General features: G+C 37.8%; 1 protein-coding gene across 2 annotated transcripts in view; it reads left to right on the forward strand.

Annotated features, from left to right (window-relative positions):
• Positions 1-25380, forward strand: part of LOC311276700 (rho GTPase-activating protein 7) — a 52645-nt gene that overhangs the window by 11456 nt on the left and 15809 nt on the right. The window contains exon 1 of one of the 2 annotated variants that reach the window (XM_084386546.1): positions 22535-22753. The exons of the other annotated variant lie outside the window; for it this stretch is intronic. Coding sequence (XP_084242672.1) covers positions 22741-22753 — 13 coding nt within the window. The 5' untranslated portion in view covers positions 22535-22740. Of the gene's footprint in view, positions 1-22534; positions 22754-25380 lie in introns of those variants that run through there. 2 annotated transcript variants of the gene reach the window in all.

The following is a 25380-nucleotide window of genomic DNA, read 5'->3' on the forward strand; positions in this document are numbered from 1 at the left end:
AAGAGAGAAGCCGGCGAGCTGTAAATCTAGCCGATGAGAGAAAATAAGCTGCTGGTAAACTGGCAGGAAAAGGTCACTTTACACATTTGATCCTATTTGTAATATTGACATGGGATAAGACCTGGCAAACACTGAGCTGTCAGTCAAAAAGGAGAGATATTGACACTGAGTGTATAGGCTTAAGTTGAAATTAAAACGGAGAATTATGTAGGTGCCATTTTGATGTACACTCTCAGAAAAAAAAGGTACAAATGCTGTCACTGGGACAGTACCCTTCAAAAGGGTTCTAATATGTACCATTTAGGTACTAATATGTACACGTTTGGTACCAATATGTACCTTTGAGGGACTTATATGCACTCTTTAGGTACAAAGGTGTACCTTTTGAAAAGGTACCGCCACAGTGACAGCTTTTGTACCTTTTTTTCTGAGGGTGTAGATGCAAAATATTAACATTTAATATAGTTTGGGATATATATATATATATATATATATATATATATATATATATACAGAGTTTGAAATTAACACCCGCCAACCCGCCAACCCGCCAAATGCGGGAAAAGATCAACTGTGGCGAGTAACGATGTCAAATCACTTGGTGTGTTACTTATTATGTTTACTTACTTTGCTGGGGAAGTTTGTGCAAGCCAAATCTGCGCAGATTTAGCGCAAATACTCAACTCGTGAGTTGATTAAACTCAACTCGAGATTAAATACAGCGTATTGCGTAGAATCTGCGCATATCTGGCTTACTTGAACACACACGTCACTACGCAACAAATAACAGCGCGCTTGTTCATTTGCATTGAAGCAATAGCGAAGATTAAAAAGCATTTGGTTAACAGAAAAGACATTGTTATTTCCCAACATCCTAAATTTGTTTGATGTTCTTTGTACTATATTGATGTGTCCACCTAAAATTATTAACATTATATATAAAAAAATAAGCTGTGACGAAGTTAATCTTATTTCTTTTTTGGATAGTAGAAGGTCTGAATGGTCGGTAACTTAAAAATTTTGTAGCCGAATTTGCCGGTGAGTGAAAAAGTTCATTTCAAACCCTGAAATATATATATTACATAACATAAATTAAATATTCTATGAACCTAAAAGAATTTGTAATCATTTGTTCAGCAAGCTTTTCATACATAAATTGCTCTCAAAATGTAGATTCTCTCAATGTGTTTCATTGTCTATAAAAACATTAGAAAATGTGGGCTATATGCTAGAACCACACTTTAAATATGAATACCTGCAATTGCTAATAACATTACATAGGCTCCGCTTTAATGTATGGCTTCGGAATAAGTGGAATATAAAATTGGTCTTAAACTGAAACTTTTGATGTTGTTGGCAACTATTTTGTGTCTTCCGAAAACTTTTTTTTTCTTTTCTGTTGCTTTGTTCAGTCAGTGCACCCTGTTTAAATTTAGTTCAAGAAATGGTGTGATCCTCCGTCAGACAGTTGCTCATTTACAGAGCGAGGTCTGTTTCACTGCTCACGGCAATGAACAACTGCCACTTTCTTTGCCACTTGCTGCCAGGTGCAAAAATTCTTGAAAGAGCAGAAAAAAAAAAATGTCTACCACTCTGCAGGACACAAAGGCAAGAGTTAACCTTAAGGCCATGTAACAACAGGAATCAGAATCTTCCAGACTCAGCACAGCTTGAGTGTCATCCATGTACAAACTGTAGTGACCTGCCATGTGCTGGTGTGGCTTTTGCCTGCTAGCCACTGTCCAGAGCTTCTGAAGCATGACTTTCATAGCCTGAAACCTAAAGCTGATAGAACAGGGTTTATATACTGTACGCAGCAGTTAGAGGTGATAAAATATTTTATAATTCAGATTTATAGTAATATTTATCATTTGGTTTCATAATAATATAAATCCAAATTTGGAAAGGCACGGAAAATGAATAACACTTTCTACAGAGGCCCTGAAGAGACATGGATGCTGCGGTACATTACAGTAGATCATATTTCACTTATCACGTGAAGATAGAGAGATGACAAATATGACAAATATAAAATGTGTGGTCAGTACCTAAAAAGCGAAAAACGAGTGTGCATTCAAAAGTGATTTCAATACCCAGCATATTGATAGTAGTGTTGTCACTATACTGGAATTTTCGAACTTCGGTACGATACCTTGAGAAATTACAATATTTGATACAATTTTCAATACCATGGGGAAAACTGCCATACAGATATTTTACAAGATGTTTTTTCCATCAACATGTCCCTTTAGGGGATCCGTAGAATGGGTAATTTCCTTTCCTAACATAGTATCTGTCTTCATGCACATCCCTAGTATACAGTATGTTATATATTATTAGTATAAAACAGTGCGGTATCAAGAAATCATGAATAGATCTGAAATTGGAGAGTCAACTAGTCAACGAAGTAGTGGTTTCGGGTTAACTTGACCACGATTGAATGCGTTTCTTAGGGGACATTTGCATGATGCGGTCTAGCGTTGATGAACTATTACTTGAGTAACAGGCAGTCAGCATTACAATTTGTCAATTTTGAGATTTTGGTGGACAGAAAACAAACTATCTTTTAGAGCACTTTATCTATTTGTGTGTGTAGATTTCAATTACAGTGTCTTTAAAGGCCTTTTTCTCAAAATTAGAATGAGCCAAAAATATCCACTTCAGTAACACTTACATACACCAAACTTTACAGTTTTATTCATATCTATATTCTGAAGGTTTTTACTAAGGGGTTTGCTCATATATAATTTTCCGGATTTTATACAACATTTTATTCCTAAAAAAATGTCGAAAATGTATTTATTTTTGGCTGTTTACAGTATTTTCTAATTTGTGGAGCGAATCCCCTCTGTAAAAACCTTTCACTCTAATATTTAAAACAAATTAAACAAGAATTTTGAATTGTCTTCATCCAATGGTCAGATTTGTGTTCTAAAAATGTATGCAAATTAGGGCATATTTAATTAGATAATGCCTCATTTGCACATTTAAACATAAAATTTCAGAAAATGCAATACAAATGCTTTTTTTTATTTATTATTAATGTAATCAATCAACTGGTGAAGTATGGTGATATTTATTCGTTTGTTGTTGTTTTTTTACCCTATTCGCCTTTTGCGGAGTTTAAAGTGTAATAACATTCCGCAATATTACTGTTTTTACCGTACAAATAAATGCAGCCTTGGTGAACATAAGAGACTTCTTTCAAAATCTTACTGACCCCGAACTTTTGACTGGTAATGTGTATATTTATAAATATTAGATAAACCAGGCAACCCTAACGATAGACTAGTTGACCATCGTGGCTGATCCCTCGAATATTACAACACAATATTGTACAGATTAGATGACATTTCATTATTCAATCCATAGCTATGAATGCATAATGTACATGCTTTGTCCTACCTTGTCTGACTTCCTGAGCCAGGGGAGAGCAGTTCTACCCGCCACCTGCTCAGGCCTGATGTAGGGAACGCTCCTCTCGTTCAGCTTCACCATGACGGATGAGTAGTCTGCAGGGCCATGTTAACCATAATGGAAACCATGATCACGACCGAGCTTTGGCGCTCCCATCCCAGAGTCCATAAAAAGCCCCCTAACCTTGAAATTTCAGTCAGCTCTGCTTAGTTTCCGAATCTATCACAGCGTGCTAAGGTACTCCGTAGTGCTACGCTATGACTGCAGGCTTGAATAAGAGATGAAAATAACAATAATGCTTAATAATAACTGATTCACCCGTTCAACATGATCGGTGGCCTTTCTGTTCGGATACTCTCTACAATGGTTTTGTTCCTAGAGATTGAGATCGATTCATACTTCGAGGCAGTTAAAAGTGGACCGTTTCATTCTGTATTAGTCTTCACGAAGAAAACTGATGATGTTGCTGAAGCTTTTCTGTGTGTTTTAATATAACGGTATGGTTTTGAATCTTTCGTGAACAGAAATATCTGGGGGATTTTTGGATTGCATCTCTTGGAAAATACCCTTCACAGGGGAGTAATGTCAAGTCGGCAGGTGGTGGGAATCAAAGAGAACCTATTTATCAAGCTAAATGACTATGGCTTGGAGACCAGACCCAATCATTTGCTTTGTAACACTTCCAAATTTTTGTCTGTCCTGGATGTTGCCTGTCACGCTTGAGATCCTTATTGACTGGGAGTGCAAAGTTTAAGAGGACCATAACAAATCAGTTTCAAGAGAACATTGCCTTTCGATCTTAACCCAACAGGCCAATTTTAGAAAACAACTGAGAGAACAATTCCTAAATTAAACAACCAAACCAACTGCTGATCTTATAGTAACCGCGATACTTGCAAAAGCAATTTTTATGTTCGGTCATTTATATGCAAACCAGGCTCATTGGAAAAAAGTGGCTGTGGCGACATTTCTGCTAAATGAAATTACATTGCTTCTTGCACTTTTCACAACACTTTCAAAGTGAAATTTCCAGTGAGTGGGTGCTAACAGCATTCAGTTTTATTTGGAACAGATGAATCTGAAAACGTTGTATTTCTTTAGTTGTACTACAGGTCGGAAATAAAATGAACAGTAAGTGTTTTTAAAAGGTTAATGCTCTATCGTGTTCGAAAATTACATACTACCTACACAAGTTGTTAACTGTGTTAACAGAAGCAAAATTGAGATAAAAATGCATTTGCTGAAGCAACCATGCCATTTTAGCTTGCTTCCTTGAGTTTTTTTTTTTTTTTGCAGGACTAATGCTCTGCATTATAAGTTACTGAGCAAGTTTACTATATCAGAACAGCCATATACTGTATATGGAGCTGGTTAAGCTGTGTATTGGTTACAAATCATGCACCACGGTAAAAGTGTTTTGAGGTCACAGCATAATATTGTGCAAGGAACTGTGTGAAAATAAGTCTTTATTAATTGATAATCTGCCCTTGATATCATCATCCGTGTGAAATAAAAGTTGTAGGTTGTCTAGTGTTCATTTCAGCTGGAAACTGCATTGAATTGTATGTATAGGTACGTTTTTGTAGGTAGAGGCACGATTTTAATGAGTCTATGTTGTTTGTTTGCCCAGACATCAACTTGACCCAGGCATGCAAGGATAACGCTGTAAAAAAAAAAAAAAAAAACTCTTGAGGAATAATTACGAGGAGAAACACGTTCAGAAACAAACCATGGAAAGTTCCACTGAGCCGTATCTCGCAGACTGAGAGGACTTCCAAAGACTGCATAACAAACGCATTACCATTCCTGCCATTTGTTTAGTCTCTTCAACCATTCACTTCATTTAACTGCTGCAAAGGACATCTCCTCTGCCCTTTCAGGCGTGACAAATCAACAACAACACTTCAAACTTTAGTTTTCACACTGCCTCTGACCTGTACATGCAAATGGAAATACTCTGAATCATTGTGGGCTGGTGGGATTTAAAGCTTTATTGATTGACATTTGTCATATCAATAATCTGGGGTGTCGAAGGAAGAATAACAGTTGAGTATGTGTAGCATTACCTACTATAAGGAAGCAATATAAGGTGCTTTGAAGCTTATGAGGACAATATTTCTGAATGTGCTATGAAACCCGCAAAGTCAAAATGATTACCTTTTGTCTTTAACAGAGTAAGAAAAGGAAATGAAGGTGGTTTAAAACACGAGTCTTCAACCTATTTAAGGCCAAGGACCCCTTGTGGAGAGAGAAAACCAGGCAGGGACCACTACATGTTTTCACATACCTTGATACATTGCAAAACCATTCAAATAATCGGTAACATTACACTACGATTCAGTTGGTAACACCTGACAATAAGGTTCCATTTGTTAACATTAGCTAATATGAATTTACAATGAAAAAGGCATTTATTAATCTTAGTTAATGTTAATATCAACACATTATTCCAATCAAATGGAATAATTCTAATTAATACTGCAACAAATATAACTCACACACACACATATATATATACAGTTGTGGTCAGAATTAATGGCACCCCTGGTAAATATGATCAAAAATGGCTGTAAAATTAGTTAATTAGGGGGGTTTGGTTGTGATTCACATTACATCACATTATGAAATAAATGTGGCACATTATTGGCATATTTTTTTATGAGTAAAATATCTCTGAAGTATATTCCCATTAATATTTACACCAGGGTGACTAGGAACATGAAATTGTCTAGCTATGACTTCTTCACGGGAGTTTAAATATGAGGAAACACAAAGGCCAAATTCCCTTAATCATCCATCACAATGAGTAAAACCAAAGAAGTTCTGATGTGCATCAAAAGACTGTTGAGCATCACAAAATAGAAAGTGGCTGTAAGAAAATATCGAAAGAATTGAAAATCCCCATTTTGACCATCAGCGCAATAATTAAGAAGTTCCAATCAACTAAAGATGTTACGAATCTGCCTGGAAGAGGACGTGTGTCTATATTGTCTTAATGCACGGCGAGGAGGAGAGATTGAGTGGCCAAAGGATCACAGATATTACTTGAGTCTTGGGGGTCAGAAAGCCTAAAAAAATTATCAAACAACCCCTACATCACCACATGTTGTTTGGGAGGGTTTCAATAAAAATCCTCCTCGCTCGTCCAAAAACAAACTCCAGCATATTCAGTTGTCAGACACGACTGGAACTTCAAAAGGGACCGGATTCTATGGTCAGATGAAACTAAAAAAGAGATTTTTGGCAGCAAACCCACCAGATGGGTTGGGTGCAAACAGGGATAAAAAGTACCCCATGTCCACTGTTAAATATTACTGCTAGATCTTTAATGTTGTGAGCCTATTTTTAGTAGGTCCTGGACATCTTGTTACATGGTATCATGGATTCTATAAAATAGATAAAAAAAATCAAAACCTGAGGGCCTATGCTAGAAATCTTATAATGGGCCGTGGTTGGATCTTCCATCAAAATACCGATCCAAAACAAACATAAAAATCAACACAAAAATGTGTCACTGAGCACAAAATGAAGCTTCTGCCATGACCGTCCCAGTCCTGCTGGGCATCTGCGTCCCAGAGCATCTGCTAAATGACTAAATGTCCTCTGACCTGAACCCCTACAGAAAATGAGTGGGGTGAACTGAAGAGAAGCAGCACCAACATAGAGCTGGGAATCTGAAGGATCTGGAGAGATTCTGTATGGAGGAATGGTCTCTGATCTCTTGTCAGGTGTTCTCCAAACTCATCAGGCGTTATAGGAGAAAACTCAGAGCTGTTATCTCGGCAAAAAGACGTCGCTAAAAGTATTTAATAAAAGGGTGCCAATGATTATGGCCAACGTGTTTTTGGAGAAAAGCATTTATTTCCCAATGTGATTCACCCCCCACTTTCAATTCTTTTACAAATCCATGCAATTCATCCTTTTTTCTTACTAAGCGGAGGCCGACTAGAGACAATCATCAGTTTTTTTCAACAGTTGCCATATGGCTGGATATCCTACACAAGAGCTGAAAATAGGAACTGCACTAATTAATGTGGATGAGGAAACATAAAAAGACAAATGATGCTGAAAATATGATATAAATAATACAATAATGATCTGTGTCTAGAACTGGTAGAAATTAAATACTTTTCTTTTCTTTTTTTTATCACACTCAAAGCCATGACTGATGTGGTGTGACATAGGAGCTTATTTAAATGTTATGCCATTTACCGTGGTCTGACAATTCATTTTGAAATTGCAGTTTTAAGATCGACTTGCCCTGAAATAATATTATAAATATTTGCTAATAATATCGTAAAAACACGCACCAAGGCAGTTGGCAGCCAATATTATTAGTTTCTATGGAGAACAGCAACTTCATGGAACAGACTCCATGATTAAGTCAGATTATGTCAGGGTTTGTTGGTAAAACACCAGACTGCACAAATATTTCATAATCTGACAAACACTGATCGAACATGTTCAGTCTGTAAAAACAAACACAGACATGATTAACACAACAATCTTTAGAAGATGGGGTTCGTTGGAGCGGCATGAACTAGCTTTACCTCTAAACATCGATGATCTGAAGAGAAGTTGCCCTCAAGAAGAATATGAGACTGCTGATTTATCATTACTTTAAGTTATTGCTGCTAAAGATAGTTGTACAATATGCAATACACACTACCAGTTTTTATCATCAATAACACTTTTATACAGCAAGGATGCACTAAATTGATCAAAAGTGACAATAAAAACTTTTATTTTGTTACATAAATACATTTTATATTGAGTCACCTGATTAACCTGGTAATGTCCTCTTATATAATTAGAGTTGAGGAAGGGTGTAATTTGTTTTCTACATGACCAAATAAGGTGACACTGAACTTGCCAGACATTACATCAGATTTAAGTGACCTACCCTTTTAGCCACTAGGAGACACATGAGTAATAAACTCATTATGATTATTCCAAAAACCCAAAGCTACAGGAAAGCCAAAACGAGACCTAATTATTCACTCAAGGTTTTAAAGCAAGGGTGGGCAAAGTTTTAGGCACATGGGCCATACTGGACTTTAAATAGCAGCCTACAGTCTACTGGTATTGCGTGATGCAGCTATGACTGATGGGAATGTTCGTATTTTGCTTGAAGTATTGTTTTTGAAAAAAAAATAACAAATCCTGGAAAAATAGTGATTCCATGGCGAGATTATCATTTAAATCAACACTCTCTAGATTCATAATTCATATTGATCATGAATTATACTGTCAAAGAATAGGACATCAATGGTGTCATGAATCAATATCTCGACAGCTCTTGTGAAATGTTGTCTCCTTATCAGCTGATGAATGGACATCCGGTCCATGACATTTTTCTCAGGCACCAATGGGACAGCCACGTTAGGACTCAGTGTTGGCCAGCGGGCATTTTTGCTTACTTGTACGATGTTTATGTACCTGGCTAGTTCCTTAATGTCATGATCTTTAAGGTGGTAATGATTTTCAATAAGAAAAGATGGTGTGACATTTTCATCAAAGCCTGACTCATCCAACAATTTGGGATAAAGGTTATGAGTATTGGCATATTACTTCCTCAACATATTTATTCTATCATCGCCATCCTTTCCTTCCAATTTAAACTGGTTTAAAGGATTCTACCTTATTAATGTGCCACTGTCTCATTAGTGTAAGAGTAAATACTGACTATACCATAAGAGAATGTTCACACCAACACATGATAACGTTATGTTTATTAACGCGCGCTGCAGTTATGTTTTCTGCTGCTTTAAATGTTTCTGATTGGCTGCTAGTGTTTTTATCGTTCATGAAAGTGATTCCAACAATATAATGTTTCTGTCGTTATGGTGTGGGCTTCACTATTTTCATAGAATTAGAATCTTTATAAACACTTTATAGTAGTTTTTCCGCGTTTTGGGCGTTCATTTACACGGCAACAGCGTTTTGGGGCCATGAAAACGCAAACTTTGGAATACGGGTTTCAAAGCGCAGGTTTTTGAAAACAATACCATTATCGTCTCCATGTAAACAATAAAAACACGAATTTGTGAAACCGGTGATGCCATGCGTATTACATGTTCAGTTTGTAGGCGCGTAGCGTTTCTTTACAAAGTGACATCGCCAACTACTGGCCTGGCATGAGTAATACAGCGTTTTTAGTCGTTTTCACATATCTGTATGAACAGGGAACGTTTTTGACAACGTTGTCGTCTGTACGCGAAAAAAAACAAAGGAAAAACCTTCCCATTTTTACTACATAGTTGTTGTGTAAACATACCCTTGGACATTTCACTAGTATTTTTGTCTAAATGCATTTAAAAGTATCCAAAAAACACAGATTCTCCAAAAGAGATGTCAGACGGGAACATTTGTAGGGTCAATTGTCAAGTTTCTTATGTGCAAGATCTTGAATCAGTCAGATTGCAAAAAATAACCTATTATAGATGTGATAATTTTTGAACGACTTTCAATTTCTCCTTTAAAGGGAAATATTTTACAGATATCAAGCCATTTTTTATGCAAAGTTACAAACAGTAAGTCATTCACTTATCACTACCTTATTACTAAATTAACTTGTTTAGGTTTCAATATATCATTATTCAGGAATCTGACACTCTTAAGGAGCTGGTTTATAATTACATCTGGGCAACACACTAAATTGTTCTTGTTCTCATTGCTTAAACAGTCAGTTAAACAAAAGTCAACCTAATGAAGACATACAGCTCTTGTTACTCAACTGCTTCTAAATGACAAAAAAAGTCAATTTGGATATGATATTCTGGCATCTAGAGCACTAAATAGGCTACCTTAAAAGCACTGATTATGACAGATTTCATTTAACATGTTACTCAAAGTAAATAGTTGCACATTTCACTGCGACTTCCAAATTACACAAGAAAGCACTCAAAGATAATATATTGTTCCCGCACTTTTTATTTCAAGGAACTTAGCTGTCCTTGGGAGTTGGCCATGTACGTTCCTAAAATAAGCATTAAAGATTTAATATATCTGCTGGATGCGTGTATTAAATTTGGCAGTTTAAATATGGTTCTCCATTAACACTTCAAAACAGGATTATGAATGACCAATAACTATGAGGAGTAATTTTTCCTCTGAAATATCAGTCATCTTCCTATCAAAGGTTTATGGGGCCCATGAGGGTTTGGAAATATAATTTTGGAGCGCTGCTCTAGTCCTGTCAAACACAATTAGCGAGAGACGAGTCAGAGTGATTCAATAGAGTCCAGTTGAGTTTCGTTGCCGTCCGGGATAATCAACGGCACGGGCACAACTCCTTGTATCTTCATCTCATGGACATCTATCCTTTCATAAAGCTCCTCATTCATTACTGTCCACATCCTCAGACGGTTACATATCTTTCTGTGTCTGTATCTCTCTCACCTTGGGACTAAACAGGAAAGGGCTGGGCTCTGGGCCTGAGGGCAGGACTTGGTTAATCAGGCAAGGATTTCCTCTGGAGACAAACTTCTATAAACGGCAATATCACCGCTCAAGATCACAGAGTTCAGTTTCCATCATTACATCCTGAGAGTCACTGACTGATCTCTCCTCGTAAATCAACGGCTGAACGCTCAATGAGCGACGGAGCCATATTTGGCAAGCGCATTTTTACATGCAAACAGACCCAGACTTTTGTCCCCAGACTTTATAGAAGTTGAAAATGAGGAAGTTTTATTAAAACGTCCCTTTGTTTTAGATCCATTGTTATGGTTAAATTGTGGCTGATTGTTACATATGTTCCTTTTTTTTTCAGTTAAATCTTGGGAACTAATTAACACAATGTTCTCACGTTTTAACTAATACAAAGGAATGATTTAATTCAAAGAGAACAACAATTTCTTAATTCATAGACTATATATATTTTTTGCCATGTCATGTGCAGGGCTCTCTGTTATCATGTACAGATAACAAATACAGTATGCACTTAGTATTAAATAGTAATTGACTCAATGTTCACATATAGAGTAATCCACCTTTTCTATTTTTTTATTTTACAGCATAATGCACACCTGTGTAAAATCTAAAATACTTGCTAGTACTGAACAGTAAAAAAATAAGCACGCATCTAACACTGCCTTTACTGTAATATTTCACTGTATTTTTGGTTACTGTATGCCAGTTCAATTCATTTAGGTATCCATAAGCTTTTATTTAGTTGGGATTATGTACTGTAAGACATCATATTCAGGCTTGTCATTTAACTTTCCCAAATATGCTGCCACTTTTGGATTCTTCCCAATTTAAGTAACTCGATCAAACTCTGACTCATTGGACAGATGTCTGTCCTCTATGTTTCAGAAAAGTTAAGGAGTTGATGTTGTACTGTAGGGGATTTTCAAGGTGTAGCAGATGGACCAGACTTGTAACCTTTCTGTAAATGACACTAAAGTACATCACTAATGGTTTATAAATTTACAGATACATTATAATTAAGTGATATGCTTATAATAAAAATAAAAAAAACATACGATTAGAGAACTTCAAAACTTACACTGCCGGCTGACTGTTTCTGGTCTGATTCTCTGGTCATGATGTTATTTGAGATTGTTTTGGCCATGCGCCTCATAGAGCACAAGGTGGTGCAAGTAGGACAGACAGAGGTGCAAAACACATTCGCACTCATATTTCTGTCTCTTCAACCATGAACACACTCTCTGAATGTCCATATGGCCATACGGACATTTATAAAATAAACACTTTTAAAACAAGTTTTACTTTTTCACTAGTTCATTTAATTTGTCTACTAACAATGTCCAGCACTGGACATTCCTGTCATTTCCTGCGTTCACACCATTTCATAATTGTTGTAATCTCGAGATACCAATGTGTGACATTGGAAATGAAAATAATTTTTGGAAATTCCAAGGACGTAAATGCTTTTTACAAGTCGAAATCTCATAATTACGGTAATTATGACATGGAGTGAATGCACATCAAGCACACTAACACTAACGTTGTCATAAAATAAATATTGAAACTTGTCTAGATGGCCATAGTTATAAACTTGTAATGATTTAAAAATAAAAATAAAATAACTTTTTTGGTACTATACGGTTATCCGGACCACATGTGATGACCTACCCCAACCCCGCCCCCAACCAAGAGCGGTGGTCAGGTGTGGTCCGGATAACCGTATAGTACCACTTTTTTTTACTAAAACTTTTTTGGGGGGTTGAAAATTTAACAAAAATAATTAAATCTGTTTTAATAAAACCACTAGGACATAAAACTGCCCAAAGTTGAAGAAAGACCCAATTGATGTGACCCGCAAAAAATCTTTGCATTTTTAATCCACACCTATAAATTATTTCCTATTATTATCACCTATTTCAATGTGCTATCGTCACTATAGCAACATGCACTCTCCCACATATTTTGCTATTATAACTGCGCTGTAGTGAAACCACCCTTACATCACGAATTAAGAATTTGTTCTCTTGTTTTAGTACATCTTGGCCACAATTTGCTCATTTGTTGCCTTGTTTTAGTTTTAGACTTATGAACTTGTTCCCTCAGTTTAGTAAATCATGGCCACATTGTACTAATTCATTCCCTTGTTTTGATTTTACTAAAACAAAGGAAACAAATGATTACAATAGCCTGAGAAAATCTCTAGCATCATTTGATTGCAGATGCACTTGGTTTTGATAGTTTGTCATCTAATCCAATGACATTCAACCATTTTTAAGTATGCAAGAACTTTTTGGGGCCATTGTATGCACATTTCAATGCTTTCAATTCACAGTGTTGTATAGTGGTTACAGATCTAGGCTGGTAACTGAACGCATACTTCAAGTTGCTTTGGATAAAAGCGTCAGCTACAGTAAATTATTCAACTTTTATATATTGTGAGTGATTTTATATTATAGCTTTAACAGTAAAGAGATGATGCATGTACAGTATATGTAGGTGAATGAGTGTTTACAGCTTTGGCATTGCTGACTGAAGCCAGCGAGATATTACACAAAGTTGAATCTAAACAGTTTGCACACTGTGAACTCATGCTGTGCATACTGGCTCCAGGCCCCCTGAGATTCAGGCAGCTGGCATTACAACTCGAGAAGAGAAACAAACACGTACTCTCTCTTTCTCTCTCTGTGCTCTGTTTTACTGTGTGCAAACTGTTTGAACGCAGCCATCCTCTCAATTGCTACAATTCTGCCATTTCCCTCTTATTTAGAATCAGACGTTAAGCTGAATTTGTAATCTTGTTGTCTCTGGGCCATTTTGATTCTCAAAAACATTGTGGGTGTCGCTGCATTTTCAGCTGGCATGAATGTAAAGTCATTCTGTATGACTTTGGGACCAAACAGCGGACTAGCTCACTCCTACAAGGACATTCCTGCATCTTCATTTAAACGTATTAGAAAAACAAATGGGGATTATGGGCTTGATGATCTTCACAACACTAAAACAATTATAATTCACATGGTAAAATTTCTAAGGGAAAAATAGAACTTTGTAGCCCCAGTGCATGATCACTTCCTGTGATGGGCAAGAGAGTAAAAGCACTATTTTTGCCCCTGATACCAACAGGGCTGGCATGGGGATATCCTGATAGGAACACTCAATCCCTCATAAACAGAACACGGTGTCCTTCATGCCAACAAGGCTGAGTATTTTCCACTCCACAGACTGCAACAACAAGAACAACTGGATAACTTGTTAAAGCCATGTTTCTTGAATAGAAACAGATGCAGCCCGTTCGATCACCGTCAAATGATGCCTGATTGTGTTTTACTTCCCAAGTCTAAAATTTCAGGCAGGTATCAAATGGAGAATCAACATCTCAGAGCTACCCAGAATGACACAAAGTTCAGACTCTAAATTAGTTGGTCAAAAGATGAAAAGGTAGGAGTAAATATATGGCAACCCAACTTGGCTTTTAATATCCCCGTTTTAGTAGTGATTCAATTTAGACATTCATGGCTTTATCTACCCCAAAAGTGTAAACATTGAGCCTCCCAGGCAACTAGGGGAGTAATGGTACATAGAAGTCACGGTTCGGTACATACCTCGGATTTGGGGTCACAGTTTAATAAGTACCTCGGTTTTGTGGTAACGGTTCGATACGAGTTCGGTACATTTATATGGTTTCCTTTCCGTGAAGCTTGTGGAGCGAGTCACAAAAGTGAATCAAAACTCTGCGTATAGACTACAAGCAAGCTCTTGCGTGCCATCAGAATTCGCCATTCTTGTTTTAGGCTGGCGTATAGATCGTCTCTTCTTTTTGTGGTGGTTAGCATAAAGAGTTGCATTAGCGCACGTGCCCCCCCTTCTGGATTGGAGTGTGGATCGCCTGTGACTGACTGTATTCGTCATCTGACTGTATGCACCGTACCTTGACGTCCGTATCGTGATGGTTCGGGACGAATACATGTACCGTTACACCCCTACAAGGCACCAACTAAACATTGAGAAATGTCCGCTCAGATCTGTCAATCTCTTTCCAGCACAACCTATAGCGTGAGTTTGGGGCGTGACTAGCAGGCGGAGCCAGAGAGTGTTTAGCTGGTGTGGGACCATGACTGATGCGCTACATGGGAAAAAACATTCAGCTTCAGTCACAGAAATGCAAACCAAAATTCGCTGCATTTATATCTTTAAAGATTAAACAAGTCATGAACAAGTTGAAGCGAATGGGGCATTGTAATGCAACGCACTACAATGGATGCTTCAGTCCCATACAGCATCATCATGCAGCCTTTCAGAAAGACAATTTTTCCAGTTTAAATAGTTTAATTTGGCGTGCCCAATGTAGACTGCCTCAAACATCTGTGGCTCATCATGTCAAAATGCAATTGTTTAAAAATATGCATTATTTTTGTCATTTTGTATGTCACTAGTGTCGCAGAAACTGCATACATCACCTTTAATATTATTCATACTTTATGTGTGTGTCACGGTTTGGGTTTTGTTTCTTGTCATTGTCATGTTTCTGTGTCGTGTCATGTGATTCCGCCATGTGTCTTGTCATTGGTTAATCGTCTGATCATTGTTCACAGGTGTTCCTTGTCTTGTAATTAGTCTATGTATTTAAGCCCTCATGTTTGCCCTGTCTCCTTGTCGAGTATTGTTTGTTCTATGTCCCAGATCCGGTTTCTTGTTTTCTAGTCTTGGTTTTGTGTTCCTGTTTTAGTTTAGAGTTTTCCATGCCTGGTCATGCTTTTGTTTTGTGTTTGTTTTATGTTTGATAATTAAATTTGCGTTTGGGTCCTCATCTCAACTTGCCTCCAGTGAATTTGTTACAGTGTGGAACTCAGAAGGAGGAAGTATACAGGACGTTGTCATCTGGAAGGGCATGAGTTATGATCAAGTAATATGATTGACAGATCTAGAGCGAATAACAGCTCTATGACTCGAGTACCCGGTAGACACACAGTGCTCTGTACGTGGTTGCAAGCTCTTCAGATCTCATAATTGATTGGTAAAAGAATAGAAATTATATTCTGTATAAAGAAATATGAAGTAAACATGCGAGGATAAATCTGTTCTCAGACACCAATGATAACAAGAACTCAACATCCGTTCTCTTCTCTCTTCCGGAATACTTTGTGTTTACACTGGTTTTCAAAACATAGTCACCAATTTTGTGCAACAGCAGCGGCTCCAGGCACGTGATCTAAGGTACCTTACACGTTTACACAACGACGATATGTTTAAAACTGAGACGTTTTTCCTTTGAGTTTTCTGCGTATAGACGACACCCTTGTCACCCCATTCACACGGATCCGCGAAAATGACTAAAAACGCTGTAATCTGCTGCCAGGCAATTAGATGGCAATGAAACACTATACTGTAGACTGAACATGTAATACGCATGAGCATGACGTCATCGTCTTCAGAGATTAGCGTTTTTGCTGTTTACACAGAGTGCGTCTTCAAAAAAACGTGCAGTTTGAAAGCCGTTTTCAAAAGTTTGTTTTCAGGCACCCAAAACGCTATTGTTGTGTAAACGAACAGCCAAACCGCATAAAAAGTTTTACGTGTTTAGTTGAAAACAGTGTTGTGTAAACAGCCCCTGAAGCTCAAAAGTAATTGGATGGCCTGTTTCATCGTGGGCCGACGGGAAAGAATTCGGCACACTGGTTGAGAAAAAACATCTTACTTTGGTCGCGCCGTGATTGATCGTCCCTGGTGGGAATAGCTCCATAGGAATCTATTGTTTCGATTAAGAGCGTCGTCACGTCGTACATTTGCGTCGCTTAACCGCATGAAAGGTACTTAATATGACATATTCTTTTTGCAAAGTTCTGACTGCAAAGTTCAGGACATGCCTGATTTAGTGCCGCATAAAACCCGAGGGCCAGTTGGACTCTGAGTTTGACAGTAGATTGCCAGTTCTTCCAAGGCCACAGGAAACACTAAGTGCCACAGATCAGCTATGAGCGCTTGTTAATGTAATCTCTAATTATATTCACTCCTAATTGAATCTCATTCGAAAGCATCTGGACCCGAGCCCACTGCATCTCTTCTTGCCCCCGCACCAGATTGATTAGCTGGCTCTCTCAGTTCTGCAAGGCTATTACTTGGAGAAAAAGTCTCGAATAGTAGTCATCTCCACAGTCTGGATTATCTTGATAATGTATTTCACACTCTTAATTTCCTATCTCCACCGCCCCTCCGAGAAGGTCAAAGTCACAAAACCAGAGAAGATTATGACTGCACAACAGTCAGATCAGGGGCCGCACTGCCCCGGGCCCCATGGAAGTGGAGCCGACAGTCGCTGCTGCGATGACATAGTGTGTGCGTACAGGAAGGACAGCCAGTTCTTGGAGCAGAACACTTACGAAAATATAGGAAATACCACTGGAGAGACTCAGAGGCAGCCACGGATTCAAGTTGGCCAGTTCTCAAAGCTCTTCCTCGCATTTACAAAAGAACCCATCTATAAATATAACCAAAACAAGGGGCTCACCCTTTAATAACATTGCACAAATATATCGTCCATTCCCTGTATTTGAGAAAAGGAAACGTGCTTGTGTAACCTCTGTAAAGGGTGACCAAGGGGTCAGCAGAACGCCCAGACACAACTTTACAATCACGCAAACAGCAGGTTCGCTTTGACAGAATGTGGAAAAAAGCTGAGGTGTTCAAGGAAGACCATCAGCCGTCAGCCATCTGTCGCTTTGCATTCAACTGAACACATAAGTCCAAAACAAGGCCATTCATCTCCATTCGATTTGGAACACTATTTGTTAGTGCCATTTGTAAATCTCGACCATCTCTCTTTTACAGGCTCCTATTCACGCCGTTCTTTCACGGGCTCAGCACAGTTTGATCAAACAGATGTTTAAGTCTTTAATGAATGCGGAAGGCTGCCACCGGAGTAAAGTAGCATGTTGTGTTCTCTTGAAATGAAACACGCTGATAGTCATGCTACCGCTAGTTCACGTCAGCCCGTCCAAAAACACACAATTATGTGAGCTGAGCTGGAATGATTTATTTTCGCGGGGGTACATTCACGTCTGTGCCAGCTCCGCTCACCGAACGACTATTCTTCTCAGACGCTCTTCTTCATGAAGGGATCTGACAAGTCTGTGACAATCCAAATGCCAGGCGGTACACAAAACAAATCTTAAATAGAGCTGTAATTGTCCCTGGTGTCAAAACAGCTCTTCCCAGAACAAGAGCAATTCTTTCACAGAAAAACTGGAAATAATTAAATGATTTTTTCAAGCGATTAATGTTGGGGATTGAGTGCGTCTTTTATGATATCCAAAGAGGCTAGATGCAAAAGCAATCTGCTTTTATATGGACTCTATATTTATAGTGCAGCAATCTGGACTTTATATTTGCTTTGTACTGTCAGTAAAGCTTTTGACCTTTTGACTTTGAATAGTATGGTTACAAAAGTGAGCATACTTCTATTCTGCCTGGATACATCTTTTTCCAGTCTCTTTCATTTTGTAAATAGTGAGTTTTTTAGATTATAAAAATTGCCATGGAAACCAGGCAGTGTATGGTTTATACTTATTATGAGAGTCATGTAAAATGTCAGCACTTGTCCTTATCAAATAAACATTATTAAGAATACTGACTCAATGTGTCGAAGGCATATTAAGAATCGTAATAGGGGTTATGCGCAACATTCTTCCGGGTTCTACAAAACGGGCTTAACAACTTCCGGCCATCAGCTACTGAGGTAAACACAGCGTAGTAATGGCGACCTTCTAAAGCCGGTGTTTACAGGAGCTTCCCCTAATATCAATTTCCGATGGACACCGTATTGTCAAACGGACGTCCAGAGCCCCGAGTACTCTGCTAGGCAAGGGATTTAAGTTTTACGCCTCCTCATTTATTCATAATTATGAAGGTAGGCTATGTAATATATGTAGCTTTTGCTAATGGCACCTGATATAGCTTTAGGTAACTATCAGTAAACAGTTAGTTAGTTTAGACTTGTATGCTATCAGTAGTTTAGCCTTTTATTTTTGCTCGCAGACGATTAAAACAATCAAATGAAGACTGCATTTTAGCGATGGGGTTATAGTACCAACAGTATAATTACTACGATGTCCTGTGTGTTTATGCTGGTCAACCTTTTAATTATGTATTATTGACCCGCTTCGCCCCTTCCCGTTCCCGTCCGAGGTCTCGGTGTGGCCGGGTGTGCTCGGTCCCTCTCCCCCGCCGTTCGGCGGGCTTCCTCGGGGGGCCGGGTCCCCGGTCTCGCCGGCGCCAAGGCGGGCTCTCCGGTGACCAGGGGAATCCGACTGTTTAATTAAAACAAAGCATCGCATCACCTACCGCTGCAGATGTGTACGGAAGTGAAAAGCGGAAATGCTTAGATCTGTTTTCCGGTTCGAACGCTGGGCGCTCCGCATAACCCCTATTCCCTGAAACTGAACAATTCTATAGTTTTTGTAAGAACGCAAATGGAAAATAATACAAAAATAAAAGGCTAATGGGATCTAACCATATACGCACATGTAGATACAGTATATTCAATACATATTCAATACCTTTTAGATACTTGTATTTTCTCACATAATTTGGGGTGATTTTTTATATATTGTCAATTGCATTCTAAGTATTATAAGATTTGAAATGTATTTGTTTGCCCCTTGAAGTAAATTGTGTTGTATATTTTGCATTTAAAGTTTTAAAGGCCCCCTGAAATCAAAATGTAAGTTTTTTTTTAGCTTTTAGTATGAATATGTTAAGGCCCTTGCGCACTGAGTCCGAAATTATCGCATGCGTTTTTTCGCTTTCGTGATTCGGTGGTTCTGAATTGTCAAAACACCATTCAAAATGCTTGCTACCAATGCGAAAAACGCAGAAAATCGAACCTGATTCGATTTTTTTTTTTGACGGACGAAAGTTTCGGAGGCAGTGTACAAGCGTGATTGACATAACGTGAGGTCGTATTTATTTTTTAACGTGCGAAAATTTCGGACGCGAATTTCGGACTCTTTAGCCTTAAGGTTATGAATAAGCTGGTGTGTTCCAAAACGATGACAAATTTCACATTTAGGAGATAAGCTTGTTCAATCAAATGCTCTCTAGAATCTAAAGCATCCCGCCTCCTATGCTATAATACCACCTGGCCAAAGCGACCGTTGACACGTCACGGAGCAATATGGGTTGGAGAATTCAGTTGCTCAAACGCTCAAGTTATATTATGTTTTCCAACTGTACGTTGGTTAAGAATGAAATGGCAAGAATTTATTCACACCTCTACTATTGAATCCAACGTATCATCACGCGCTCGGATTCGCTTCCATGGTGCTTGCAGTCTGTGAGGTAAACTTAACTCTATTGGCTATTTGAAAAGGGGGAGGAGCTATTCAATATGTCTCGCCTTAGCTTCCTGTTTCAATGGAAATTACGTCAACGCATCATACAAAGCTGCGCGTTTCAAGGCCAATTAGTCATAGGTTTATGGTATGGGTGGGTTTAGGGACTCAAAAACATGTACTTATAAAATACAATATATAATACAATTATAACATAAGATTTTTACCTTTCTAAAACTATGCATACATTATTGCTTAATTTTTTTAAGCTGTCGATATATCCATTTTGTACATTTCAGCATATATCCAAACTAAAATAAAAATTATGTGTAAACGTAACATCCCAATAGCTGAGAATACCAATAAGATCAAGCTGATCAGGCACTATAGTTTACATATAGAAGTACTCTATATAGTACTTCTACCTTTTTCCAATTGAACAGGCTCTTATAGTGACCCTTTTGAAACAATTTGACTCAGAGCCAGAGAGGAAACTGCACTGTTACAGCATTGCGTGTCTTGCCGCCAAATGACTCCATCCCACCCTTCAGCTAGGGTGGGACAGGCTGGGGACACGATGGAGCCAGGAACGCCTGTCATGCCTTCCGCTAACTTATCACATGCCTGGTTTGTTATTCCTTCCTCTTTCTTTCCGCTGGACACTGATATTTTTAATACAAAACAACAGATTTGTCTGCTCTTATAAGAAAACTGACAACTACAGTAAACTGAAAAGGTCAGATAGATTTGCATAGCAGCGCATTTATTACAAAACACTCTCTTAGTTTTCTCTAGTCAAGTTTAGGAAATGTTTGCAGAAACAAAGTAAAAGTAAACCATCCTGTCCTCATCTGTACTTTCAATGTTCACTTAGGAGAGGATTTCGAACTGAGAACTTCAGGCTTTCTCGCTTAAGAGGATGTAATCAAACGCCGGTGTGTTTAATGAGAGCCATTAGTGCTAATGGGTTACTATGGAGTAAGTCCTGATGAAGCCTCAGAGTCAAAAACTATTAGCTGTGATGGGCTGTGTCGATATCCTTATGGGATTTAGGGCACTCATTAGCGTCATAGCTCTGCGTCTGTCCTTCGAAGACATGCAACAAAAGAGCAGATGTTCAAATCTAAAACCCTTTCACAAAACTTTCATTTAGGCATCAGTGAATTGGCATCTAGACTTAATATCTCATGACTGAGTGCTGTTATAAGGGAAATTCCTACTAAAACTAAAAGGTTATACAGTGTAATGCCTTAGATTTATATATTATATAGTCAAGTCAAGTCATCTTCATTTAAATAGCGCTTTTAACAAATGTAGATTGTTTCAAAGCAGCTTTACAGAGATAAGCGTATAATTTAAGGTAACAGAGATTGTTTTGGCTTTATAGCGGTTCTTTAATAAAGTTATTTTCCAGCTAAAGTTAGTTTTGATTGATTCGCTTCCGTCGCAACGATCGTTTGTTATTAAATTAGGGGCCGCTAAGACGACACCATTCTCTCTACGCAGACTTTAAACGCGAACCTGTGAGAAACGCTGATGGCGTTCACATGCACGTTAAAGGGATACTCCACTTTTTTCGGAAATAAGCTCATTTTACAACTCCCCCAGAGTTAAACAGTTGAGTTTTACCGTTTTAGAATCCATTCAGCCGAACTCCGGGTCTGACGGTACCACTTTTAGCATAGCTTAGCATAGATCATTGATTCAGACGAGTCCAGTAGCATTTCTTTCAAAATGACCAAAGAGTTTCAATATTTTTCCTATTTAAAACTTGACTCTTCTGTAGTTAAACCGTGTACTAAGATCGACGGAAAATGAAAAGTTGCGATTTTCTAAGCCTATATGGCTAGGAACTACTCTCATTCCGGCGTAATAATCAAGGAACTGTGCGGCTGTACCATGGGTGCAGCAGGCGTAATGATATGACGCAGCGCCTGAAAATAGTCCCCAGCTCGGTAACTTCTTCCAACGTGACCGGGACTAAGTTTGTCTAACCTATTAGACCTATTTTCAGGCGCTGCGTCATATCATTACGCCTTTAAGAATTGGTACTATAGTTATGTGCGTTTGAATATATGTGCGCAGGTTTGTAATTCCCTACAAACCAAGCCTAAACAAAGTACTGGTCTGATAAACAAAGTACTGGTCTGATAAACAAAGTACTGATATATACATACATACAAGCCATTCAAAATACTTACTACATGATTGACCAGACATAACAATTTTCAATTCCTATCTATAATAATTCCAGGTATTCACTGTAAATAACCTAGACAAAAGTCATTGTTTACTTTGGGAACAACCCACCCAGTCAAAGTTGAGTTTGGTTTGGTCCAGTGAGGAAAGAGGGGAATGCCTTTCCTGTGATTTCATTATGGTGACCAGTGTGAATGAGAAGCCTAGCTTTCTCCTAAAAGTAGCAATACTTTGCATCTGTTAATTGGAATCTTGAAGCTTACTGCCTAGATAATTTTTTTGTGGTAATGTCTAAAACTCTTTACTACACTCAGTCAGTCAGTTTTTTATATGACATTTCTGCGTAAGAACCAAACGAACAACAATGCTCATTACAAGTAAGTACAAATCTTTATATCTGCTCATTTTTATTTTAAACGATTCTTAAGTTTTATGTCAAATGAATCTAAAGCTGATCTGAGCCATTTTATGACTAAAATTGACCATGATAGATTTGAGTGCTTCCATATTCTAATAAATATGGCAGAACAGGCATGAGCCTAATTTAATTGGATGAATCGATTGTAAATCAGAAGAGATGTTATCAGTGAAGCCGGTGTAACATCTTAATGACTTCAAAGGGCCCACTTAGTAATCAAGAGTGAATACTTTGTCACAGAAAAACAAAAGTGAGTGTATTAGAGGATGTTGATGATGTCTTTACCTGTCTATGCTTTAAATTGAGCATTTCATTGATCAGCAATATATCTAACGATTTGCAAAGATTTGTACAAGCAGTTATGATCTCTGATTACTGGATAGTGGTAACTATAGCACTGAGGAGTTACAAAGTCTCTCTTTGCACTGGCACATCTGATCTATGAAAATATTGTTGTTAGCAACCAGGAGTAACAACAGTGTGTCTGAACAATTATCCCAATGACCTCATTTTTCTGTACCTGCCAAGATTTTCATCAAAATCAGTCCTGTCACTGATGAAATGGAGAATATTTTTCAGTCCGAAAACAGCTGTGCGAGTTCATAGTTATGGAAAATGGGTTTACATGACTCAAAAACTTTTTGTGCCACATCTGGAGATTATTACAAAGCCAGTGACTTGTCACTTTTACACTTGACGTATGAACACAAAAACTCACAAGACTTGAGATATGGAGCACCCAGCCTGTCTCTTTGTGTTTATGATGTACGTAATAGATACAAAACTATACTTATTTGTATGTTTGGTTAGATGCTAAATACACAGTTAAGTAAATATTGACTTAGTGGGAGCATCTAAAATCTAAGCAATGATATGCATTTACAGCTATAGAAATGTAAAATAATTACAAATTCTTTATATCACAAATATATTTATATAGTTTTTCAATATATCTCTGATACCCTATCCCCAAACCTAAGATAACCACGTTTCAACAATATATTTAAAAAAAAAAGAACAGGCATAAAAATGTACAGTGACAATAATTTTAGTTTCAATATATAATTACTTAACAATCCCTCTCCTATCTCTAAACCTAACCCTATACAAATGTGTAGCCTACATTTTAAAGAGAATTTGCAACAATTCATTTATAAAAAAAAAAAAAAAAAAGCAGTACTCATGATGATATGTTACATTCAAAAGTGCTCACTGATGGTAAAGAACACCAGTGGTGCTGTGTGGTTCAAAGTAAAAAAAATTGTTGTCAATCAAATCTTATTCAAAACCACACATTAGAATAAGCAGAATGTGACAGTTGGTCAGTGCTGTATTTGTCCCGCATTACCTTGGGTAACAAAGTAGACAGTAATGAGCGCTGCGTTTTACTCTCTTGAAACCAATACAGAAGTGACTTAAACTGCAATTCATCGACTGGCCGCTAGAGGCAGGCTGCAAAAGAGAGTCAATCCCCTAGACCCCCATGATAAAATGCCCAAATTTACAGCAGAAAAAAAAAAGTGTTTACAGCCTGGTACAAAAAGTGGTTTTGGTCTATATAGCTAATTTTGCCCTTCATGACAACTGTGAGGGGGGTGAATTTTTTAATAACTCATCCGTTTAAATTTTATTAAGCCTTGAAGGTCTGCATAATTAAGGACGTTGCCACTTGAGTGACAGGTGGATTGCCACTGCTGTCACTACTAGCCATTTGTCTGCTGTCTGTTAGCCGTCACGTCACCTCAGCTGATCCCGCCTCTTTGCCATTTTCAGTTATCGCAACAACAAAAAAATGGCGCGCTACCAAGATGGCTCCGCCCACTTTGGGCTTCAAAAATGTTCTCCAGAAACCTACGGGTGACGTCACAGACACTGCGTCCATATTTTTTTTACAGTCTATGGTTTTACCCAAAGTTGAACATTCTTCAACTCTTCAAAATTGGAAAAATACACTAGCATTGGGGAAAAATGCTTTGGTGGACACACAGCCTTATGGTCGCTATACTTATTCCGGACATAATGCAATCATACAGTTTTGTCAAATCCGAAAAATTGGATTACAGTGCAAGAATAAAATGGATTATGTTCATGATCATTGTGTATTTTATAGGTTCATATTTAGAAAACAGCCACATCCCAAGGAAAACAAAATAAATATTACATACATAATTAATTTTAAATTGTAGCTTTATTTATACGTCATACTTTGAATAGAGAGTTGTCTTGTAATAAAGCTGTTCATATGTAAATTATTTACATTTGGAAGCTATCAATACATGAATATTTTACATATCAGTATCTGAGTAATGCAAGTAAATAGGCGTGTGGTTAAACCAAATTTTATGTATACAAATATTCATGAGAACACGTTGGAGCAGCAGACCTTCTCCCTGTGGGGCGTTTGACTTGCACTGCTGTCAAAAACCAATTTAAAAAGATTTAAAGGGAGTAAAAAAATCCCTCATCGTCAGACTGGCTTATTTAAACCATGAATCTTAGTTATCTTTCACACATTAAATTGTACAGGTTTGTACCAACTCTACGAACGAAAATGAAGTGTGATCATCTTGGATGTGAATACAGGTT

Source organism: Rutilus rutilus (genome assembly GCF_951802725.1).
Source record: "Rutilus rutilus genome assembly, chromosome: 18".
Classification (NCBI taxonomy): domain Eukaryota; kingdom Metazoa; phylum Chordata; class Actinopteri; order Cypriniformes; family Leuciscidae; genus Rutilus; species Rutilus rutilus.